The sequence below is a fragment of the Pseudorasbora parva genome, chromosome 13, assembly GCF_024679245.1.
Source record: "Pseudorasbora parva isolate DD20220531a chromosome 13, ASM2467924v1, whole genome shotgun sequence".
Classification (NCBI taxonomy): Eukaryota; Metazoa; Chordata; class Actinopteri; order Cypriniformes; family Gobionidae; genus Pseudorasbora; species Pseudorasbora parva.
In genome coordinates this window covers 6,520,609-6,544,852 of record NC_090184.1, presented here as the reverse complement: position 1 = coordinate 6,544,852, position 24,244 = coordinate 6,520,609, and the positions used below count along the sequence as shown (strand labels likewise).

At 39.3% G+C, this 24,244-nt stretch overlaps 1 protein-coding gene across 1 annotated transcript in view; it reads left to right on the top strand.

Moving 5' to 3' along the window:
- The window catches only part of bmp1a (bone morphogenetic protein 1a), a 123,836-nt gene that overhangs the window by 45,398 nt on the left and 54,194 nt on the right, over window positions 1–24,244 (top strand). The window contains exons 5-6 of the mRNA XM_067413045.1: window positions 4,195–4,373; window positions 8,023–8,128. Coding sequence (XP_067269146.1) covers window positions 4,195–4,373; window positions 8,023–8,128 — 285 coding nt within the window. The remainder of the gene's footprint in view (window positions 1–4,194; window positions 4,374–8,022; window positions 8,129–24,244) is intronic.

Sequence of the window (24,244 nt, the reverse complement as noted above, 5' to 3'; positions counted from 1 at the left end):
AAGTAGACGTGCCATTGCGGTCGGGCAGCGAGGGGAAACTTCATAAACTATACCACTGTGCAGGCTGTGCCAGGCGTTTCAGTTCTGTGGAAGTACATGAGGCCTTTATGTGATGAGCACACAATCCGTGTGTGTGTGTGCGTGTGTGTGTCTGTGTGTGTGTGTGTGTGTGTGTGCGTGTGTGTGTCTGTGTGTGTGTCTGTGTGTGTGTGTCAGTCTAGGCGATTCCTGTCTGTGCTGTGCAAAGTTCAAGGCAGAGTTTCTGGAGCGAGCCACTGGATGCTCCATAATTAAAGACTGATCTTTTGCACCCACACAGGCTGCTCATGTGGGTTTGTATGTGTGTGCGCGGATCGCAGGCAAGCAGCTCTCAGCAGTTTTTCTCCCACATATCCCAGCGCTTTCAGAAAGGGATTGTTTGATTGTGTGTTTTGTGTGTCGGTGTGCCTTACCGCCGTGGCACCATGCACGGGCACCCCGTTTCTCTCTGGATTTTGCAACACTTAGCTCTAAGCAAACTTGCAAAACAAACGATGCGTGACATTTTGTTCGAGTTCACGTTGTGTTCTGTGTCATTTGTAATCTCTGCTAGCTTGTGTGTAGTTGAAAAGAGATCGAAAAGAGGCCAGTTCTCACATAAACATGTTACGTGATGCAAGATAAAAACAGTATTTCACTCAAATTCACTCAAAAGGAACATTTTAGGTTAAATTATTATGGATAAAAAATGAAACATGCTTCAGTGTAATGTGAAAAAAATATTTATTTAAACAATGATCATTACATAAAGTGGTTATACATTGTGTTATGTATTGCTGTACTTGTTTTACAAAATGTAAAAATTTGTTTTGTGTATTAAATGTTTCACTCTGTTATATTGCAGCCATTTGCTAAAATCATTTCAGTTCAAGTTTTTCTCATGAATGTATACACAGAATTGTTGACATTTTTGCATATTTATTAAAAGAGGACCATGTGACATTTCAGTTTTTCTAAGTATTCAGACCCTTTGCTCAGTATTTAGTACAAGCACCCTTTTGATCGAATACAGCCATGAGTCTTTCTGGGAAAGATGCAACAAGTTTTTCACACCTGGATTTGGGGATCCTCTGCCCTCTCTCCTCTCAGACCCTCTTCAGTTCTGTCAGCTTAGATGGTAAACGTTGGTGGACAGCCCTTTTCAGGTCTCTCCAGAGATGCTCAATTGGGTTTAAGTCAGGGCTCTGGCTGGGCCATTCAACAGTCACAGAGTTGTTGTGAAGCCACTCCTCCGTTATTTTAGCTGTGTGCTTAGGGTCATTGTCTTGTTGGAAGTAGTGTTGTCACGATACCAAAATTATGACTTCGATACGATATCAGACTAAAATATCGATATATCGATACTAAATCGATACCACAGTAAAAAAATAAATAAATAAATAAGATAAGATGCTTAATATGACAACAGAACTTATTATTCATTGTTATTTTTTACTAAAAATTCATGTGGCCAGCATGTTCCTTAGGGTTGGGCATCATTTTGATTTGAACAATTATTGATCAATTGATCAATTACTATTAAAATTATCTCAATGTATTTTTTACAATGGGGTAATTGTGTTGCAATAGCTTACACACAGCACAAGAAAGCTTGATTTCGAATGGTAAATTGAATTTAAAAAGACGAGTAAACAGTAATAAAATAAAAACAAATAAACAGATTACAAACAATAGCACAAATAAATGCAATAGAATAGAAGATAAAAATTAAACAGACCGCTTTATTTTTTCAGGTAGGTCTAACATTCAGATAAGAAACTGAATTTAAAAAATGCATAGTAATTACATTTAAAACAACATTGGATAATGTTCTTTGTAAAAAATTCAATAGCGTACAGATGAAACTATTAAAGTTACACAAGTTGATCAGTCAAGAGCAGTTGATCGTTTGTCTTTTTGTAGTTTGAATAGCAAATGACTGCGGTCCCTTTAAGACTAACAGACGCATGGATCCTAAACACTGTTCCTGTTACTCGTTCTTCCTGAACTGTTTGCGACTGTGTTTACGTTAATATTCTTCCAGATGTGCACTGATAATTCTTTGAGTGTATTTGACCAATAATATGCTGGAAAAGGAAGCAAATGTTTGCACTTGTATCATGTCAGAGGCGGCTTTATTAGGGTAGGCTATGTGTGTGTGCGCTTCAGATGTGGAGCACGAAATCTGCGGGGATTAGTAGAATTAATTTATGTGCAATCCCGCGCGAAATTCAGACCGATCACTCACTAACACTAACACACTGTCATGAGGAAAAAGTTCAGCAGAACGCGCGTTCGCCGTGCTCAGAGGTTAACCGGGCTGAGTGAGAATATGCCGGTGTGTGTCAGCTCGCTGACGGTCGGAGAGGAGAGCGCAGCTGATATCGATACTGTAAAAACTGAGAATCGTATCGTTTCAGATATTCCAGTATCGATATATATCGAAATATCGATATTTTTGACAACACTAGTTGGAAGGTGAACCTTCGGCCCAGTCTGAGGTCTTGAGCACTCAGGAGAAGGTTTTGTCCAGGATATCGCTGTATTTGGCCGCATTCATCTTTCCCTCGATTGTAAACCAAATCGTCCTGTCCCTGCAGCTGAAAAACACCCCCACAGCATGATGCTGCCACCACCATGCTTCACTGTTGGGACTGTATTGGACAGGTTATATTTTTCTCCACACATACTGCTTTGAATTAAGGGCCACAAAGTTCTATCTTGTTCTCATCAGACTAGAGAATCTTATTTCTCACCATTTTGGAGTCCTTCAGGTGTTTTTTTTTTTTAGCAAACTCCATGCGGGCTTTCATGTGTCTTGCACTGAGGAGAGGCTTCCGTCGGGGAACTCTGCCATAAAGCCCCGGCTGGGTTGACGGCTGCAGTGATGGTTGACTTTCTACAACTTTCTCCCATCTCCTGACTGCATCTCTGGAGCTCAGCCACAGTGATCGTTGGGTTCTTCTTTAACTCTCTCACCAAGGCTCTTCTCCCACGATAGCTTAGTTTAGTTTTAGGAAGGGTTCTGGTCATCCCAAACATCTTCCATTTAAGGATAATGGAGGTCACTGTTTTTGTAACCTTTGTCCAGATCTGTGCATTGCCACAATTCTGTCTCTGAGCTCTTCAGGCAGTTCCTTTGACCTCATGATTCTCATTCGCTCTGACATACACTGTGAGCTGTAAGGTCTTATATAGACAGGTGTGTTGCTTTCCTAATCAAGTCCAATCAGTATAATCAAACACAGCTGGACTCAAATGAAGGTGTAGAAACATCTCAAGGATGATCAGAAGAAATTAACAGCACATGAGTGAAATATATGAGTGTCACAGCAAAGGGTCTGAATACTTAGGACCATGTGATATTTCAGTTGTTCTTTTGTAATAAATCTGCAAAAATGTCAACAATTCTGTGTTTTTCTGTCAATATGGGGTCTGTGGTACATTAATGAGAAAAAAAATGAACTTAAATTATTTTAGCAAACGGCTACAATATAAAAAAGAGTGACAAATGTAAGGGGGTCTGAATACTTTCCATACCCAAAAAAAAGTCTTTAAAATGGTCCAAACACGCACATCAACAGCAAAAGTGTGTGTGTGTGCGTGTGTGTGTGTGTGTGCGTGCGTGTGCGTGTGCATGTGCGTGTGGCCTGGTAATCCCTACGTTATGGGGACAAAATATCCCCACAAAGATGGCAATATCCGAAATCCTTGTCCTTGTGGGGACATTTTTAGGTCCCCATGAGGAAAACATCTTATAAATCTCACAGAAGGAGTTTTTTTGAGAAAGTAAAAATGAAGAATGTTTCCTGTGATGGGTAGGTTTAGGGGCAGGGGCAGTGTAAGGGGATAGGATGTACAGTTTGTACAGTATGAAATCCATTACGCCTATGGAAAGTCCCCATAAAACATGGAAACACGACATGTGTGTGTGGGTGTGTGTGTGTGGGTCGGTGGGTGGGTGTGGGTGTGGGTGTGAAATATAACCCAGTTATATCTGTTACATATTCACCCAACACCGTATACAAAATGACAAACATGGGTGAAAGATAATGTCAAGGATGTCATTCAGAGGTTTTATCAATTTAAATTTTCTTTCTTAATATTTAAATCAGGTTGTTTGATTGATGAAGTGTGAACTGGAGGATTAACTGTGATGTTGTTGAACCTCTGCAGGTGCTGCTCGTATGTTGGCCGGAGAGGAGGGGGTCCGCAGGCCATATCCATCGGGAAGAACTGTGATAAGTTTGGAATTGTGGTGCATGAGCTCGGTCATGTGATCGGATTCTGGCATGAGCACACGCGACCCGACAGAGACGATCATGTCAGTATTATACGGGACAACATTCAGCCAGGTAGGAAAAAATTGCTCACATTTGCCTGAAATGATCTGTACTTGAGGTTCAGCGGCCTGTGTGCAGATTACACATGAAAATCAATAAATAATCATGGTCATTTCTAGAGGTGAGGTCAACTCTCATAAAAGAGGATTTTGTACCATCATTCAGGACAACAAGCCGATTATTGTGACTAGTTACACTGTTTGCATGGAACATGGCCCACTTTATAATACAAAAATCCACCTGTTTACTCATTTCTTATCACAAATGTTGGACAAAATATTGTTAGTTTTACCTAATAACCCTCTGATTGTTCCAACAGTATGATTAATATACAGTTGGCTTCTAATGTACTGACACAAAATATCATAAATGGCTCAAAAAGAGAAAGAAAAAGAAACGGAGTAGTGGCCAAAAGTGATATACAGCCTAGGAAAGTTGACATCAACTTTATTCAAGCATTGTTAGATAGTGTAAGCATATTGCACAGTTGAGTCAACTGTTTTATTTGTGATAATGCAATGAAATATACCAAATAGTGTGGACATCATTTTGGCAAAGATTTTTTTGGCCAGGCTGTCATACAAGGAAATTATGAACACATGCAAAAATGAGAGAACCAGCTAAATATAATAATAATAATATAATGATATAACTTTAACAGCTATAGAAAATATTAGAGCACATGTAGAGAAATATAGAGAATATTAATAACTATTTTTTTTTGCTGCAGGTTTTGCTTTTTCATGTGAGCGTTTTGTTTTTTGTAAAATACAACCTGTAGCTGTAGTTTGACTTTTTTTGCCAAGGTGATTTTTCCTCTCATATTTAAAATATTGAAAAAAGTATATATTTTCCTCATGTTTTGATGATTTAATCAAACTTTGACATTAAAAACAAAATCACGTTTGGCCACTACAATATATGACCCTGGACCACAAAACCAGTCATAAAAGTACATTTTTTCATTGATATATGGTTTGTTAGGATAGGACAATATTTGGCTGAGATAAAACTATTTAAAAATATGGAAATCCTAGGGTGTAAAAAATATGAATACAGAGAAAATCGCCAGTTGTCCAAATGAAGTCTGTAGCACCGCATATTACTACTACTAATACATTTTGTATATATTTACACTAGAAATGTACAAAATATCTTCATGTAACATTATCTTCACTTAATATCCTAATGATTTTTGGCATAAAAGAAAAATCAATAATTTTGACCAATGCATGTGTATTGTTGGCTATTGCCACAGATATACCCGAGAGACTTTTGACTGGTTTTGTGGTCCAGGGTCAACACACTTTTCAAAGCAGAACATTTCCCCAAAAAACAAACAAACAAAGAAACTGCTTCAAATGATAAAGCAATACATACATTATCATATGCAAAACACATTCCTCTGCATACTGGTTACCTGTGTGTACTTAGGGGAACTGTCTTCATACATCCACTAAAAATACCACAAAATGCCAGCTTGTAAATAGTAATTAAGCAAAAATTATGGAGTTCAGTTCATTTAAAAAAAAATATATAGACATATTATTTGTTTGCTGAGGCCATTTGTTTTTGTTACATTATTTACATTTTGTATCAAATGCAGTATGTGAATGCGAATGTGAAATAACTGTCCAAATATTTCTGCGGTCCCTGTAGAAATATCTCAACCATGGCATATTCTGACATCGACCAGCTGTGCACCTTGAAATCTGTCTGATGTACAGCCCAAAATCCTTCACACCTTTTAGGCGGCATTAATGAACAAGATATCCTGAAATAATGACTATCGTTTGACATCTGTGGAAATGGATCTCATTTCATCCTCATTATATGGCACAAACTGATTGAGGCGTGCGGCAGACATTTGCTTGGAAATGTTTTTAGTAATTAATGTGGATTTAGAAAGCTAATGATGTGACTTAAAAAAATATTATTTGCTGGTGTTTTACTCTCTTACTTATATAAAATATATATTAGTACAAACAAGAAAGGTGCTTCAATGTTTGTTTTGCCATGCTAACCACGCAGGGATACTCGCAGTACTCCGGTTTTCTGAACATACTCTACCCCTAAACCCTCAATCTCTATTCCCTACATTACTCCACTATATAATCCACTTGAAGGAGTGAATGAAAACGAGTGAGTTCAGAGAATTCAGACACTGAATGCGCTGGAACGGCTGCTGCTTTTGCATGTTTAATAATCATTTGAAACTTAGCAAACTGGCTCCAGTAGTATTGAAAAGATTTATCTTGAACCCGGTCATTGAAACTAGCATGTATACACCTTAATTGAACTATTTATTAATCAAATACATTTTATTAATGTATGACATTACGCTGTACCCACATTGGACCTGTGTGAACTATCTTTTGGTCAGACATGGCGTGACTGTCACAATGCATTATGGGTATTCTCTAGCCATTTAGTGTACATCGGTTAGACACTCCTTATTGCGATGCATTGAATGAGTGCCCTCGACAATGTCCACTATGGTTTAGACACCACTACAAATGGCTGTTAGAAGTACCAAACACCTCCACGTTTGTTCCTATATAAATACAGTTACATGAATAGTTGTAATTCCTCACATCTCCCTATTGACAGAAATGAGAGAGTGAGGAGGAGATGTGAGGGAAGATGTTTCGGCCGGGACTTTTTACTGCGCCGAGCCGAAGTACTCTCAGAAGTGCTATTCAGCCATACATTATAGTTCTCCTTTTTAATCCGATTAGAAACGCGCCACATTTTATTTTATGCCACCATACTTGATCGTTCAACTATTCGTGTAACTGTATTTAAATAGGGAAAGCGTGGAGGTGTTTGGTCGCTTCTAACTTTATCTCTGTTTGGTACGATAGTGAATGAACTGGGCTTAGGGAGCTAAGCTAAATGCTATCAGATCGTCACCGCGCGTCAGAGAGATTAAGAGCACGCACTGAGACGAGAGAGGGATGTATCAACTCGATTTAGTTAAGGGAATAACAGTTTAATATGAAAAAGCGGTGAAGTATCCCTTTAAATCTAACTGACAAAAATAACCGTCACTTTTACCCTCCCGATCAAATATTGTGCTTCAAACAGCTTGTTGTCAATTTGTCAAGTTGTCAATTCTGCCAAATTATCATGTTATAAGTGAGATAATCCACAGCTAGCTGTGCAGTAAACTATTTAAATGCACGACATGAAGGCAAGGAATCCCTAAAGGAACTGAAAAAATATGAGATAGAGGAAAAAATAGAAACTTATCATAATAAGGGCTGGGTAATGCAAAACATTTGCGAGAGAATTCAAAAGCATTGACTGTAATTATTTTTCCTCCCATCTCATATTTTTTTTCACCACGGCTCCCTGCGGAGTGCATTTCAATAGTTTAATACACAGCTAGCTGGGGATTATCCCTTACTTTAAATGCAGTTCTTTTCTTTTGTTTTTTTGTGCTGAGTTTATAATAATAAAGGGAATAATTAAATAATCCATAACATTTTGTATAATGTAATATTACAATGTATAATAATGTAATAAATAAGAGGCTTTAATGTAATAATGATAAATCTATAAAAAAAAAAAAAAAAAAAAAAAAAAAAAAAAAAAACTGAAAGCCTCTTTTGTTCACATCACTTCCTGTCTCAGTCTCATTCTTGGTTTCATCTCATAGGACAGGAGTACAACTTCCTGAAGATGGAGCCTGGGGAGGTGGACTCACTCGGCGAGGTCTATGACTTCGACAGCATCATGCACTATGCAAGAAACACCTTTTCCAGGTTAGATTCCTCTCAGGAATATTGTCTTATTTTTCATAATTTCACTCATAATGTCCTTAACTAATCACATACTAACTATAAATGACAGAAACATTATATAAATCTAAATATATTTTACTGTGCCCTCACTTTACATGTCGTTAATTATACTATAATTACTATAGTAATTGCTGTAAATTGAGCATGATTAGATGCAGCTAACTCTAAACCAAACCCTAATCCTAACCCTATAGTAAGTTCATGTAGTTAATTATTATTACTCAGTACTTAAATGTATAATCTTAACCAAGACACCTTAAAATAAACATTTTTGCAATGTTCAAAATTACAGTCATTCATTGACCATGAGGTGGACTAGGACATAAGTTTCAGAAGAATGCAATATTACAAACCCGATTCCAAAAAAGTTGGGACACAAATTGTGAATAAAAAGGAATGCAAAAATCTCATAATCTTATATTTTATTCACAATAGAATATAGATAACATATCAAATGTTGAAAGTGAGACGTTTTGAAATGTCATGCCAAATATTGGTTCATTTTGGATTTCATGAAAGCTACACATTCCACAAAAGTTGGGAAATATAGCAATAAGAGGCTGGAAAAGTTAAATGTACATATAAGAAACAGCTGGAGGACCAATTTGCAACTTATTAGGTCAATTGGCAACATGATTGGGTATAAAAAGAGCCTCTCAGAGTGGCAGTGTCTCTCAGAAGACAAGATGGGCAGAGGATCACCAATTCCCCCAATGCTGCAGCAAAAAATAGTGGAGCAATATCAGAAAGGAGTTTCTCAGAGAAAAATTGCAAAGAGTTTGAGGTTTCATCATTTACAGTGCATAATATCATCCAAAGATTCAGAGAATCTGGTACAATCTCTGTGTGTAAGGGTCAAGGCCGGAAAACTGTACTGGATGCCCTTAGACGGCACTGCATCACACACAGGAAAGCTACTGTAATGGAAATAACAACCTGGGCTCAGGAATACTTCCAGAAAACATTGTCAGTGAACACAATCCACCATGCCATTTGCCGTTGCCGGCTAAAAATCTTTAGGTCAAAAAAGAAGCCATTTCTAAACATGATCCAGAAGCTCAGGCCTTTTCTCTGGGCCAAGGCTAATTTAAAAGGGACTGTGGCAAAGTGGAAAACTGTTCTGTGGTCAAATTTGAAGTTCTTTTTGGAAAACTGGGACGCCATGTCATCCGCACTGAAGAGGACAAGGACAACCCATGTTGTTCTCAGCACTCAGTTCAGAAGCCTGCATCTCTGATGGTATGGGGTTGCATGAGTGTGTGTGGCATGGGCAGCTTATATCCAAGAACAACATATGCTCCCATCCAGACGTCGTCTCTTTCAGGGAAGACCTTGCATTTTACAACATGAAACAATGCCAGACCACATCCTGCATCAATTACAACATCATAACTGTGTAGAAGAAGGATCCGGGCACTGAAATGGCCAGCCTGCAGTCCAGATCTTTCACCCATAGAAAACATTTGGTGCATCATAAAGAGGAAGATGCGACAAAGAAGACCTAAGACAGTTGAGCAACTAGAAGCCTGTATTAGACAAGAATGGGACAATGTTCCTATTCCTCAACAATTCCTGAGCAACTGGTCTCCTCAGTCCTCAGACGTTTGTTATAAAAAGAAGAGGGGATGCCACACAGTGGTAAACATGGCCTTGGGTGTTGATGCCATAAACATTTAAAATCAACTTATTTTCCCCTTAAAATTATAAATTTTCTTAGTTGAAACATTTGATGTGTCATCTACATTGTATTCTGAATAATATATGGAAATTTGAACCTTCCACATCATTGCATTCTGTTTTTATTCACAATTTGTTCAGTGTCCCAACTTTTTTGCGAATCGGGTTTGTATATCAGCTGTTTAATATATCATATATCATATGAGCTCATGAATATAGCATGAGCTATTATATTTATATTACAAGTGCTACATAGCAAAACGATATCAGGTTTTGAACGATAAGGGGAAAAAAAATAACAAAATGATTCCTATTTAAAAACACTTGAGTTTTAATAGTTTTTTTGGGGCCAGGTTTACAAAGAATGTGTTTTTGCATTCCACTGCATTGGTCTTTAATAGTTTTGTCCATAAACATGTGGTAGACGAATATCTCAGAAAAAAACAGTGAGACCGGATGCAACTGTCAGTTTCATTACAGCATGTCGAGTTCAAAGAAGTACTAATGTTAAAAACGGATCTCAAGACCTTGCAATTCTGTGCTCTGAAGCACTCATTTTTTAAATACAAGAACATGTTCTATGTGAACGGCCCCTTAGGGGTAAGGAACCACCTGGAAACGCCCTAGCATGAACCCAGAACACCCGAGCAACCACAGAACATCATGCCAAAAACACTTAGATAACGTGTTACGGCACCCTGGCAAACAGTCAGCAAATGTTTGACTGGCAAAACATTTTGTCTTTTATACTTGTAATAGTCATAGTTCCATTTCATTTCCAGTCATAGTCATTGATGTTGTTGTTGAGGATTCCTCACTTTTCTCAATTATTCCTCACCATCCTCCATCCCTTATTATGCTATTTTAAAGGCTCCTAATTTAGTTTTTGAGGGGTCTGACAATAGGTTTACATGCATCTAAAATCAGAAACACTTTAATTTTCTCATAATATACATTACAAATCACCTAATTTCTCAAAGCGTCTGAAAACGTCTGAAAACGGCGTCTGAAAAGCGTCCGAAAATTTGAAATTTCGTCTCTCTAAACCCCTCTCTAACCAGAGCCTGCACTGATTGGCCAGATGGTCCAGTCTGTCGTTATTGGTCTACCCCTTACAGCGCATGTCAGAAACGAAACGCTCCAGATCTTCCTCAGCGCTTGATAAACAGGGTTACGATACGAGAAGGAGCAATGGTGTCGTTATTCCATATCAGTTCGAGCCCGAGTCCTCATACTTTGGAAGGGCATCAAAGTAGATTTGCTCTGGCAGCAGAAAACAGCGTCTTCTCGACATGTTGACAACACAAACCAAACTCTTTCAGTCTTGCGTAACAACTACAGTGTTTGATAGCAGAGAAAATAGACTTTGTGGCCAGCCAATGTAAACCCTAATACAGTCAGACTTCTTATTAGTTTCCTCAGGGTGACCTTTGAATGTGGCATCAGCAGTTTGAGGCGGGCATGGCTATCTGAGCATCTCTCTCCTCTTACACTCTTTCTGCTGAGCTTTCACAACGCCGCTATTGTGCTTCTCGCGTGCCTGTCGGTTGTTCGTAGAGTAATCCGAGCCAGTGGGTTTTGGTGTGTGTTGAACGGTTTGGTGCAGACATCATCTAGCTTCAGTTCTGTTTGATGATCCGATCTCCTGATGTCAGCTTAATGTAATTAACTTCCTGTTTCTTCTCATGCCTCTGTGACACTGAAGGTGGGCGGTAGGACACAACCTCATGGCATGAATTTGTTTCAGTGTTTCTAAATGTCTAAAAGTCTCTTATGCTCATGAAGTCGGCATTTATTTGTTCAAAAAATACAGTAAAATGTAATATTGTGAAATATGATCATGATTTAAATTCACTATTCTATTGTAATGTCTTATAAAAAGCAGTTTATGCCTGTGAATAATACCACCATACTGCCATTACCATGTCATTGAGGCAATAAACTTGGGCGAGGGTTTAAAGATTAGGCTTAATTCTGGTTTCCACCAGATTTGCTTTTACTGTGCCCAGCATTGGTGACTTCAGCCTTGATCTTCATAGAAGTTTAGTTTGACACAGAAACAGCTCAAATATAGACAGATAACAGTAAAGATAAAAGAAATGTGTCCAGAAAAGATCATTACTACCACCATTTAAACACTGCTCTTCATACACGACAGGAGGAAATGAGCTTTGAATTGGTGGTGTATTTTAGGCATTGATCTTAAGATATTTAACTGAATCGTGACGTTATTAATGTAGCTTAAGCATTATTATTTGTCTATAAAAGACACTGATGCCAACTGTTTTATCATCTGTCTAAACTGTGCCCTGGTGGACTGCCTGACCTCTTTTTTCATCCTCAGATGAACACACACACACATGCACATGTACACGCACAATTCATTTCTGTTGATGACGTCTGTGAAACCACAGAGTTATCCTGTCATTTAGCAAAGTGTACTCTGTTATCACTGTGGCGCTTACTTTAGAAGAAAAAAAAAAATATATATATATATATATATATTTGTCTAAAAAAATTACCATATCTTAGTTTTGGAGATTCCAAGAGAAAACTATTCCAAGTTTTACCGCACTTATGGTTATGCTAATGCTAATCTAGACTACAATTTAAAGTGTAACCTCTTATTTTAAACCTGCTTTGTGTTAGTTTATGCAACGGAACATTGTTTACTCGTTCTCCGTGTTTCCTGTACCGAGAAATTCATGTTTATTTGTCAGCAAAAGTCTGCCAGATGACGCAAAGCTGCATGAAAATCTACAGTGAAAACTACAGATTATCCTTCTGCATTTTTGTATCCCTGCCCACGGACAGTCGGATTGACAGAGGGTTATTAACAGAACGGTTATTGTAAGGGTAGGTTTGTCACTGAAAATGGTGTTGCTGCTTTTCTGCTCTTTAAACAGCATTAGGGTTAAAATGGAACACTAGCACATAAATAATCGGAAATGTTTCTTGAGCAGCGAATCACAGAGCAGCAAATCCAGTCATCATATATGAATTATTTCTGAAGGATCATGTGACACTGAAGACAGGAGTAATGATGCTGAAATTTCAGCTTTGATCACAGGAACATTGCAATAATATTCTTTTTTTTTGCTCATAATATTCAAATAGACAACATTTCTCAATATTACTGTTTTTATTGTATTTTTTAATTAAATTAAATTCAGCTTTAGTGAGCAGAAAAGACTTCTTTCAAAAATAGATCATCTGATAGCTTTTTACATGCTATTTTTAAAGTACTATAGTTTAATACACACTAACGCTCATCTCACATACTACCGTATATTGGGATTTAGCCTATATCTTCTCTAGAAGGAAAAAAATGTAAAATGCTATATAGAAGGCTCTGCTAATGGGATCTAAGAATGTTATCCCCATTTCATATGTTTATCAAACATTTTTCATGACTAGTTTTGACAGCCTACAGCCAACATTCCCCCAGAGAACGGGTAACAAGAGTCGAGGCACACGCAAACGCAGATCTACACAGCCTCTGTATGAGAACCATCTGTTTCCTTTTCTTTTGTTCTCGTTTTCCCCCTCTCACTCCCTTCTGTTTTCTTTTGGCCACCGTATCATTTTTGTTTTATTTATTTTTTTATATATAAATTGCAGTTTGTTAATACTTGTAGGATTGCAGGTTCCAGTCCAGAGTTCATGTTCCGGTCCCATATGATGTTTATAGTTTCAGGGATATTAGAAATATGAAATTGACTTTATATGAACGTATTATTTATTAAAACCAAGTGCCAAGTTGTTGTTTTTTCAAGTGTTGCTTCAAAAAACTACAATAACATATTAAAGGATTAGTTTACCCAAAAAGGAAATTTCTGTCATTAATTCCTCACCCTCATGTTCCAAACCTGTAATACTTTCGTTCATCTTTAGAACACAAATGAAGATATTTCTGATGAAATCCGAGACACTTCTATAGACAGCAATTAAATTAACACTTTCAGGGTCCAGAAAACTAGTAAATCATTGTTAAAACAGTCCACGGGACTCCAGTGTTTCAGTCTTAATGTTATGAAGCATCAATAATACTTTTTGTGTGCAAAAAACAAACAGAAATACTGACTTTATTCAACAATTTCTTCTAGCCGGTGTCATACTCTTACGCTGTTGACGTAGTGTATTTTTAAAGAGTATATTTGTGTAGCTTTATTCAACTTTTATTAGTGAATTTTTTTCGACTTACTTGCTTAATTGAATGAGTCTTTTGTCAAGCCTTGTATTCCCTCACATTTAGTTTAACATAAATAGATGAAGAGAGGGAGAGACTTAATTGAAATGTAGCTGGTAATGTTCTTTGATAGTAGACACATTTGAACAGTAGTGATTCAGTAATCTCTTTTAAAGGGTTATGTAAAGTTTTTTTGAACACTGATCAGTTCATAGCAAAATGGAAGAAGACGGTTCCTCTGCACAGTGTGTGCACTCATAGCCATACTCTGAAAGTGTGTTTCAGTTAAAAAATATAAATCTAGATTAGTTTAGTTGGCATACACTTGATGCATGTCTTATAAAATGTTAAAAATGTAAACGTCTGGGAGAAAGAGAAGAGTAAATTTGGGAGAATATCAGATGTGTATCAGTGTATTGGATCTGTGCATTCAGGGTTAAAGGGACAGCAGCTTTATAAAGAGCTTTGTAACATTTATACAAGCATTGAAATGAGTTTAAGGTGGTCGTATGCTAGCATTGCTAATGCAACAATAATAAAACAATGCGTTGACATAAAAAAGGAAATTTACTTTTGATACTTAAGTACTTTTAAAAACAAATACTTCTGTACTTTTACTTAAGTAAAAATAATTTTTTAGAACTTTTACTTGTAACGGAGTAATATTTGACCAGTAGTATTTTTACTTTTACTCAAGTAATGAAGTTGTGTATTTTGTCCACCTCTGGCGATTTCTGAGAGTCATTGTTGAATGCTCATGATATTTGAAATCAGTCCAAACAAACACACCCCTGCCTTCATTGCTCTACCCCAAAATGCACAATGCATGATTTTTTGTCTCTTTATCAGAGCTGAAGCAAAGCTTTGCGAAACATAATGCGAGGATGACTAATGGACGACAAGAACAAAACATGAACATACAGAACATGAGTATATTCAAGCAAGAGTTGTTTTTTAGCTGCCACCAGATTAAACTCAAAACCAATGTTATGTATGAAGCAGAAACGACACAACCTGCGTCTGTTTTCAGGCATTCCCGCTTAGGTCTGTCGCAGGAAAGCTTTTCTAACGTGGGTCCTAAAGCACTTGTGTGATCATAACCCTTCTTGATCCAGTGATAATCCTCTGACCTTTTAAAAAAATATTTTTTTTCCCATCCTTTTCAAGTATTTAATGTTTATCAGCCATCTCTCCTTCAACGGAATCAAAAACTAAAATCTCACTCTTGCTCACTCTCTCTCCTCCCCCATCATGAGTGGACACACCCCCTACCCCTGATTGGCTGCAGGTTTGTTGTGGTGCTCGGCCCGATCCACTTTCAACAGCATTTGAAAAATCAGAAAACGCATACCGCATCTGTTTGTACATTTAATATAATATCCAATATAATTCAAGCGAAATTGAAGAATGAACTGGTGGCCAAAACCAATTTCAAATGGAGTTTGTTTTAGGAGTTGCCAAAGTAAACTCTATCAAACTACCATTAGTTGAAAGTATATGTGGTTCTGAGGCTCCTCTTTGACGTGGAAATCTGTTCTTAAGTTCTTCTGAAAACCCCATGTTTGAGCTTATTTAAAGTAACGACAGGAAAGGTGGAAATTTTAGTAACCTTGCTGGCCTTATGCCAACCTTTTTAGCCCCGCTTTTCACTCACCGGAAGTTTTGTGGAAATTGCTGACAAATGATCCAAAATTTGAAGTCATAGACCTGCAACCAGAAAACTAAGGTCTTCTCTCCAACGAATAAATCCAGTCCTTTGCGAGGACTCTTGTCTCATTGGGGATTTCCTGTATCACTTTTCGCATGTGTTTGCCGGGTCTAAAAACTATGTTTCACAAGAGTTGTCAGTTATTCTTCTTATTGAAATTCTTTGTAATGGGCCACCAATCCACCATTTAATATGCACACAACAGCAACTAAAGCCCCCTTTCCACTGAAATTACTCGAACCAATTTGTCCCTGGAACTTTTTTCCCCGAGACCTGCTGCTGTCTGCGTTTCCATTGCGATCTAAAGGACTGGGCTCGTTTGGGCTGTGATTGTATGGGTTTTGAACAATTGGGAACCTCCCACAGTTTCTGTTGAAGCCAATACGGAAGTGACTTAAACTGCACTTCATCGACAGGCTCCAGAAGAGAGCAGAATCTCATTGAGCCCCATGTTAAAATGTTCAACTTTACAGCAAAAAAAAAAAAAAAAAAAACCATGTTTACAGCCTGGTGCAAATGCTGGTTTTGGTCTATACGGCTAATTTTACCCTTCATGACAACTGTGAGGGGGGTGAATTTTTTAATGACTCATATGTTTACATTAAATAACACCTTTAACTTCTGCATAATTAAGGCTGTGGCCACTTTGAGTGACAGGTGGATAGGCATTTATCCACTGTGTGTTAGTCATCGCATCACCTCAGCTCCGCCGACGTCCCGCCTATTTGCCCATTTTCTGTGATCCTAGCGTGACGCGATGACGCCAGGTCATCTTTACTTTACGCTTCAAAACTGCACTTTAGAATCCCATTGGAGACGCCATGGACACTACGTCCATTTTTTTTTTTTTTTTTTTACAGTCTATGGTTTTAAATAGCAATTTGGCTGGTTTGGTTACGCTTCAAGGGCTGGTTTCTTTGTCTGATTACTGTTAACCATTTTCTGGGAGTGTGCTGGAAAACTCAATCTAAGAGTTAAGTACAGTACAGAACAGATATAGACTACATGGAGAACTCATCCTGGGCTTCTTCCCATAATTATTAAATGATTACTAGATTCAGAATAATTAAAGACTCTGGGTTGTATTTTACTCTGAGTTTATCATATATTCCTCCTCTCCTCTACCTCCATTTTCTGTCTGTTACAGCAGAAATTAAAGGGTAAGTTGCATGGATTTATTGTTCTATTCAAGAATCTTGACTTTGCAAGAAGGATATCAGAAACGTAACAGCAGCTTGAGAGAAGCTAACAGTCTCTGCTTTCTGACTGGCTGCTGTGTTTGTCCTGTTGTCTTTTTTCCCATCATCCCTGCTGTGTTTGCAGAGTACTCGTACTGTAAATCTCCGTGGGAAGACAGGTTCTTTGATTGTACTTGTATTGGGAGAATTTCATGGCCTTCCCTCAGGTTTTCTTTCTTTGAAACTTTTCTCCCAGAGAAGCGGGTGAGCCCTCCTAGCTTTTTGTCTGGGGCATGTTTTCCGACCTCCTTCTTTGTCTCCTGGCCCCCATTCCACCCACCCTACTCAAGGAGGTTTTTCTTCTTGAAACTGGTACTGGCAAGTTGAGCCAAAAGCAAATAAAGAGCTTGCAGTATGTCTTCAGTGTGAGATGACACCAGCCGAGCGCTAGCGCTCACCCACACATCTACTGTTGCACTCTGTACTCACAGACTGACAATAAGGCGGAAGCCTACAAAACATGGCCAAGTCACATTTTACAATATAAAGATGTAAATATGATTTTACATTAATGAAATCAAACTTGTTTTTCATTGTAACATTTTAATGACAACAAATGTTCACTGTAATGAAATGCTTAGTTTTTTTAAATTCCCATTATTATAAAAAGTGAGTCTATAACTTTAACTTACCCCTTAAACTTACCCATACCACCACACCTGTCTCTAACTTACCCCTTAAACTTACCCATACCACCACACCTGTCTCTAACTTTACCCTTAAACTGACCCACACCACCATACCTGTCTCTAACTTTACCCTTAAACTGACCCACACCACCACACCTGTCCCTAACTTTACTCTTAAACTGAACCATACCACCACACCTGTCTCTAACTTTACCCTTAAACTTACCCACACCACCACACCTGTCTCTAACTTTACCCTTAAACTTACCCATACCACCACACCTGTCCCTAACTTTACCCATAAACTGACCCACACCACCACACCTGTCCCTAACTTTACCCTTAAACTGACCCACACCACCACACCTGTCCCTAACTTTACCCTTAAACTTACCCATACCACCACACCTGGCCCTAACTTTACCCTTAAACTTACCCACACCACCACACCTGTCCCTAACTTTACCCTTAAACTTACCCACACCACCGCACCTGTCCCTAACTTTACCCTTAAACTTACCTATACCACCACACCTGTCCCTAACTTTACCCTTAAACTTACCCACACCACCACACCTTTCCCTAACTTTACCCTTAAACTTACCCATACCACCACACCTGTCCCTAACTTTACCCTTAAACTTACCCACACCACCACACCTGTCCCTAACTTTACCCTTAAACTTACCCACACCACCACACCTTTCCCTAACTTTACCCTTATACTTACCCATACCACCACACCTGTCCCTAACTTTACCCTTAAACTTACCCATACCACCACACCTGTCCCTAACTTTACCCATAAACTGACCCACACCACCACACCTGTCCCTAACTTTACCCTTAAACTTACCCACACCACCACACCTGTCCCTAACTTTACCCTTAAACTTACCCACACCATCACACCTGTCTCTAACTTTACCCTTAAACTTACCCACACCACCACACCTGTCCCTAACTTTACCCATAAACTGACCCATAACACCACACCTGTCCCTAACATTACCCTTAAACTGACCCACACCACCTCACCTGTCCCTAACTTTACCCTTAAACTGACCCACACCACCACACCTGTCCCCAACTTTACACATAAACTTACCCACACCACCACACCTGTCCCTAACTTTACCCTTAATCTTACCCACACCACCACACCTGTCCCTAACTTTACCCTTAAACTTACCCACACCTCCACACCTGTCCCTAACTTTACCCTTAAACTGAACCATACCACCACACCTGTCCCTAACTTTACCCTTAAACTTACCCACACCTCCACACCTGTCCCTAACTTTACCCTTAAACTTACCCACACCACCACACCTGTCTCTAACTTTACCCTTAAACTTACCCACACCACCACACCTTTCCCTAACTTTACCCTTAAACTTACCCACACCACCACACCTGTCCCTAACTTTACCCTTAAACTTACCCACACCACCACACCTGTCCCTAACTTTACCCTTAAAATTACCCACACCACAACACCTGTCCCTAACTTTACCCTTAAACTTACCCACACCACCACACCTGTCCCTAACTTTACCCTTAAACTTACCCACACCACCACACCTGTCCCTAAGTTTACCCATAAACTGACCCACACCTGTCCCTAACTTTACTCTTAAACTTACCCACACCACCACACCTGTCCCTAACTTTACCCATAAACTGACCCACACCACCACACCTGTCCCCAACTTTCCCCTTAAACTTACCCACACCACCACACCTGTCCCTAACTTTACCCATAAACTGACCCATACCACCACACCTGTCTCTAACTTTACCCTTAAACTTACCCACACCACCACACCTGTCTCTAACTTTACCCTTAAACTTCCCCATACCACCACACCTGTCCCTAACTTTACCCATAAACTGACCCACACCACCACACCTGTCCCTAACTTTACCCTTAAACTTACCCACACCACCACACCTGTCCCTAACTTTACCCTTAAACTTACCCACACCACCACACCTGTCCCTAACGTTACCCATAAACTGACCCATACCACCACACCTTTCCCTAACTTTACCCTTAAACTGACCCACACCACCACACCTGTCCCTAACTTTACCCTTAAACTGACCCACACCACCACACCTGTCCCTAACTTTACCCTTAAACTGACCCACACCACCACACCTGTCCCTAACTTTACACATAAACTTACCCACACCACCACACCTGTCTCTAACTTTACCCTTAAACTTACCCACACCTCCACACCTGTCCTTAACTTTACCCATAAACTTACCCACACCACCACACCTGTCCTTAACTTTACCCTTATACTTACCCATACCACCACACCTGTCCTTAATTTTCCCCTTAAACTTACCCACGCCACCACACCTGTCTCTATCTTTACCCTTAAACTTACCCACACCACCACACCTGTCCTTAACTTTACCCTTAAACTTACCCACACCACCACACCTGTCCCTAACTTTACCCTTAAACTTACCCACACCACCACACATGTCCTTAACTTTACCCTTATACTTACCCACACCACCACACCTGTCCCTAACTTTACCCTTAAACTTACCCACACCACCACACCTGTCCCTAACTTTACCCTTAAACTTACCCACACCACCACACCTGTCCCTAACTTTACCCTTAAAATTACCCACACCACCACACCTGTCCCTAACTTTACCCTTAAACTTACCCACACCACCACACCTGTCCCTAACTTTACCCTTAAACTTACCCACACCACCACACCTGTCCCTAACTTTACCCATAAACTGACCCACACCACCACACCTGTCCCTAACTTTACCCTTAAACTTACCCACACCACCACACCTGTCCCTAACTTTACCCTTAAACTTACCCATACCACCACACCTGTCCCTAACTTTACCCTTAAACTTACCCACACCACCACACCTGTCCCTAACGTTACCCATAAACTGACCCATACCACCACACCTTTCCCTAACTTTACCCTTAAACTGACCCACACCACCACACCTGTCCTTAACTTTACCCTTAAACTGACCCACACCACCACACCTGTCCTTAACTTTACCCTTAAACTGACCCATACCACCACACCTGTCCCTAACTTTACCCTTAAACTTACCCACACTTCCACACCTGTCCCTAACTTTACCCATAAACCTACCCACACCACCACACCTGTCCTTAACTTTACCCTTATACTTACCCATACCACCACACCTGTCCTTAACTTTACCCTTAAACTTACCCACGCCACCACACCTGTCTCTAACTTTACCCTTAAACTTACCCACACCACCACACCTGTCCTTAACTTTACCCTTAAACTTACCCACACCACCACACCTGTCCTTAACTTTACCCTTAAACTTACCCACACCACCACACCTGTCCCTAACTTTACCCTTAAACTTACCCACACCACCACACATGCCCTTAACTTTATCCTTATACTTACCCACACCACCACACCTGTCCCTAACTTTACCCTTAAACTTACCCACACCACCACACCTGTCCCTAACTTTACCCTTAAACTTACCCACACCACCACACCTGTCCCTAACTTTACCCTAAACTTACCCACACCATCACACCTGTCCCTAACTTTACCCATAAACTAACCCACACCACCACACCTGTCCCCAACTTTACGCTTAAACTTACCCACACCATACCCACACCTGTCCCCAACTTTACGCTTAAACTTACCCACACCACCACACCTGTCGCTAACTTTACCCATAAACTGACCCATACCCCCACACCTGTCCCTAACTTTACCCTTAAACTTACCCACACCACCACACCTGTCTCTAACTTTACCCTTAAACTGACCCATACCACCACACCTGTCCCTAACTTTACCCTTAAACTTACCCATACCACCACACCTGTCCCTAACTTTACCCTTAAACTTACCCACACCACCACACCTGTCCCTAACGTTACCCATAAACTGACCCATACCACCACACCTTTCCCTAACTTTACCCTTAAACTGACCCACACCACCACACCTGTCCCTAACTTTACCCATAAACTGACCCACACCACCACACCTGTCCCTAACTCTACCCTTAAACTGACCCACACCACCACACCTGTCCCTAACTTTACCCATAAACTGACCCATACCACCACACCTTTCCCTAACTTTACCCTTAAACTGACCCACACCACCACACCTGTCCCTAACTTTACACATAAACTTACCCGCACCACCACACCTGTCCCTAACTTTACCCTTATACTGACCCACACCACCACACCTGTCCCTAACTTTACCCTTATACTGACCCACACCACCACACCTGTCCCTAACTTTACCCATAAACTGACCCATACCACCACACCTGTCCCTAACTTTACCCTTAAACTTACCCACACCACCACACCTGTCCCTAACTTTACCCTTATACTGACCCACACCACCACACCTGTCCCTAACTTTACCCATAAACTGACCCATACCACTACAATTTGTATGTGTATATACTATATACTGTATATGAATAAATTATATTTTAAAATAAATTAATATGGAAAACCATCATTTTAAAATGTAATAATATTCCACAATATTACTGTTTTTCTGTATTATTGATCAAATAAATACAGCCTTATTGAACATAAGAGACTTTATTAAAACTACATTAAAACATTTAAATATAAATGTTTCAAAAAATTTGGGACGGTGTTGTATATATCACCGTTGTAAATCAGTATTCTACCAAACATTCAAATGTAAGTTAAATGTATGGTAGGAAACAAAACTTTGTATCATATGACCTGGAATTTATCTTATAAGCTTTCATGGGATTCAGAGTTATAATATTTTTTTGTATTTTGATTTAATATTAGTCTGTCTCTTGTAGCTGTAAAAACCTTTAATGTGTTTAATCTAAATCTAAAGGAAGTAGGCTACATATTTTAATCACTAAACTGTTTATTTACTTGAAATGTGTGTTGCATTTCTCTGCTTGTTTCTTTCATATAAAGCTTGTAGTTGAGCTCTGGAAATCCATCCTTCTCTATTTGAACATGCCTGCTGTTGACTGGAAGGTTCCCATGGGAACAAACAAATGAGCAGACCCTCTCTGGCCACCACGGAGAGAAAAGCTAGACGATAAACTAGCAAAGAGTGTTAAAGTACGAAAAGAAGAGCGAGAAAAGAGACAGGTTTTTGATACTGAATCACTCTTTGTTGAACAGAGCAAACGTTTTTTTCAGCCTGAGTTACAGTAGTTCTAAGAACTGGAGAACGTGACTTCTCTATATGGCTATTTCATCTATATTTACTCGACTTTTCTTTTGTTTATAGCTTTTTTACAACAACGTTCTCATGATGTCATGAGGAAGCCTCAACCCTGGATCGACCAATCAAGAGTCCAGTCAAGCAGGAGGTTATTGCCAAATAGTACGTGGATTCAGGTCATGTTTCATCTGCCAGTGTGTAGTGGCCTATGAGACTTGCCGGATTTAGTGAGTGTCCCAGGAGTGCTCAGTGTTTTTGTCTCAGTGGTAGAGTCATCAGACCATTGGGATTTTTATGATGTTTTGAGTCATCATGATTCAGACTACTGTTGATTGGTTAGATGTTAACACAGTTATAGCTGTGCTGGTTTGGAAAAGTTTGCGATCTGTTCCCTCAAACCACATTCAGAGGTGGTCCAGACAGCGTCCACAATGCGTCCTGATATGTAACAAGCTAGGTCATTGTGGAAACTTTTGGAAAAGCCTACACATATACCTGAAACAATTGTGGCAACAGACTCATTTGATACTTATTAACAACAGATGCAAACAGCATTCTGCCTAGTCTGACCGTTTGTGATTTAAATGACTTAAGACAAATGTTAGTAACCAGTGTAAACTAGCGTTGTTGTTGCTATAATACCAGCTATGAAGAATCATGATAGTAAGTAGTATGGTAATAGCTCTATTTTTGTGAAGATGTGGAGTTATTTCAGGGACTGTTATACGAGCAATATCACACCAGTAGCAGTGTGAAATGACTGTATATCAGCAGGCTGTCATTCAGCCGTAGGTATTCACAGAGTGCTGATATACAGCCTTATAATTACAGCTATCAGTGTGATACATTGCATTTGCGTGACATATTGCTTTTATACAACAGTTTGATGGCACAAGGGAGTAAATAAACAAGAAACAACAACATAGTGTCTTTAAAATCTCTTGTTCTGAATTATTTCCTTCCGCCACGGATTTAAATCTCAAGTTATTAAGAGTAATGAAGGAGTTGCTTTATTGAAGCTTATTATGTTATGTAGAGGAGGTAGAGTATTATGAGAGTGAGATCGACTAGACGAGTGTATTACCTGCATCTGATATAGCATTTATTGTTCAGGTTGATGTCCATAATATCCATTATAAAAAATCAGTTTGAATGTCTGCTGATGAAAGCGGTATTTTTTTCTTTTAAAAGATTTCCAAAGACAGTACTAACCAACTTCCTTGTTTACAACCAGTCACTTATAAAGACATCTGCCATTGTAATAATGTAACTTAGCCTGACAAGCCGGACCCACATCAAGATGTTTGGTCTGGAAACTCACCATTGACAGCTCAATCCGAGGGGCGGGATAAACGGTTGTCTTTCAAACTCCCTCTGCAAGGCG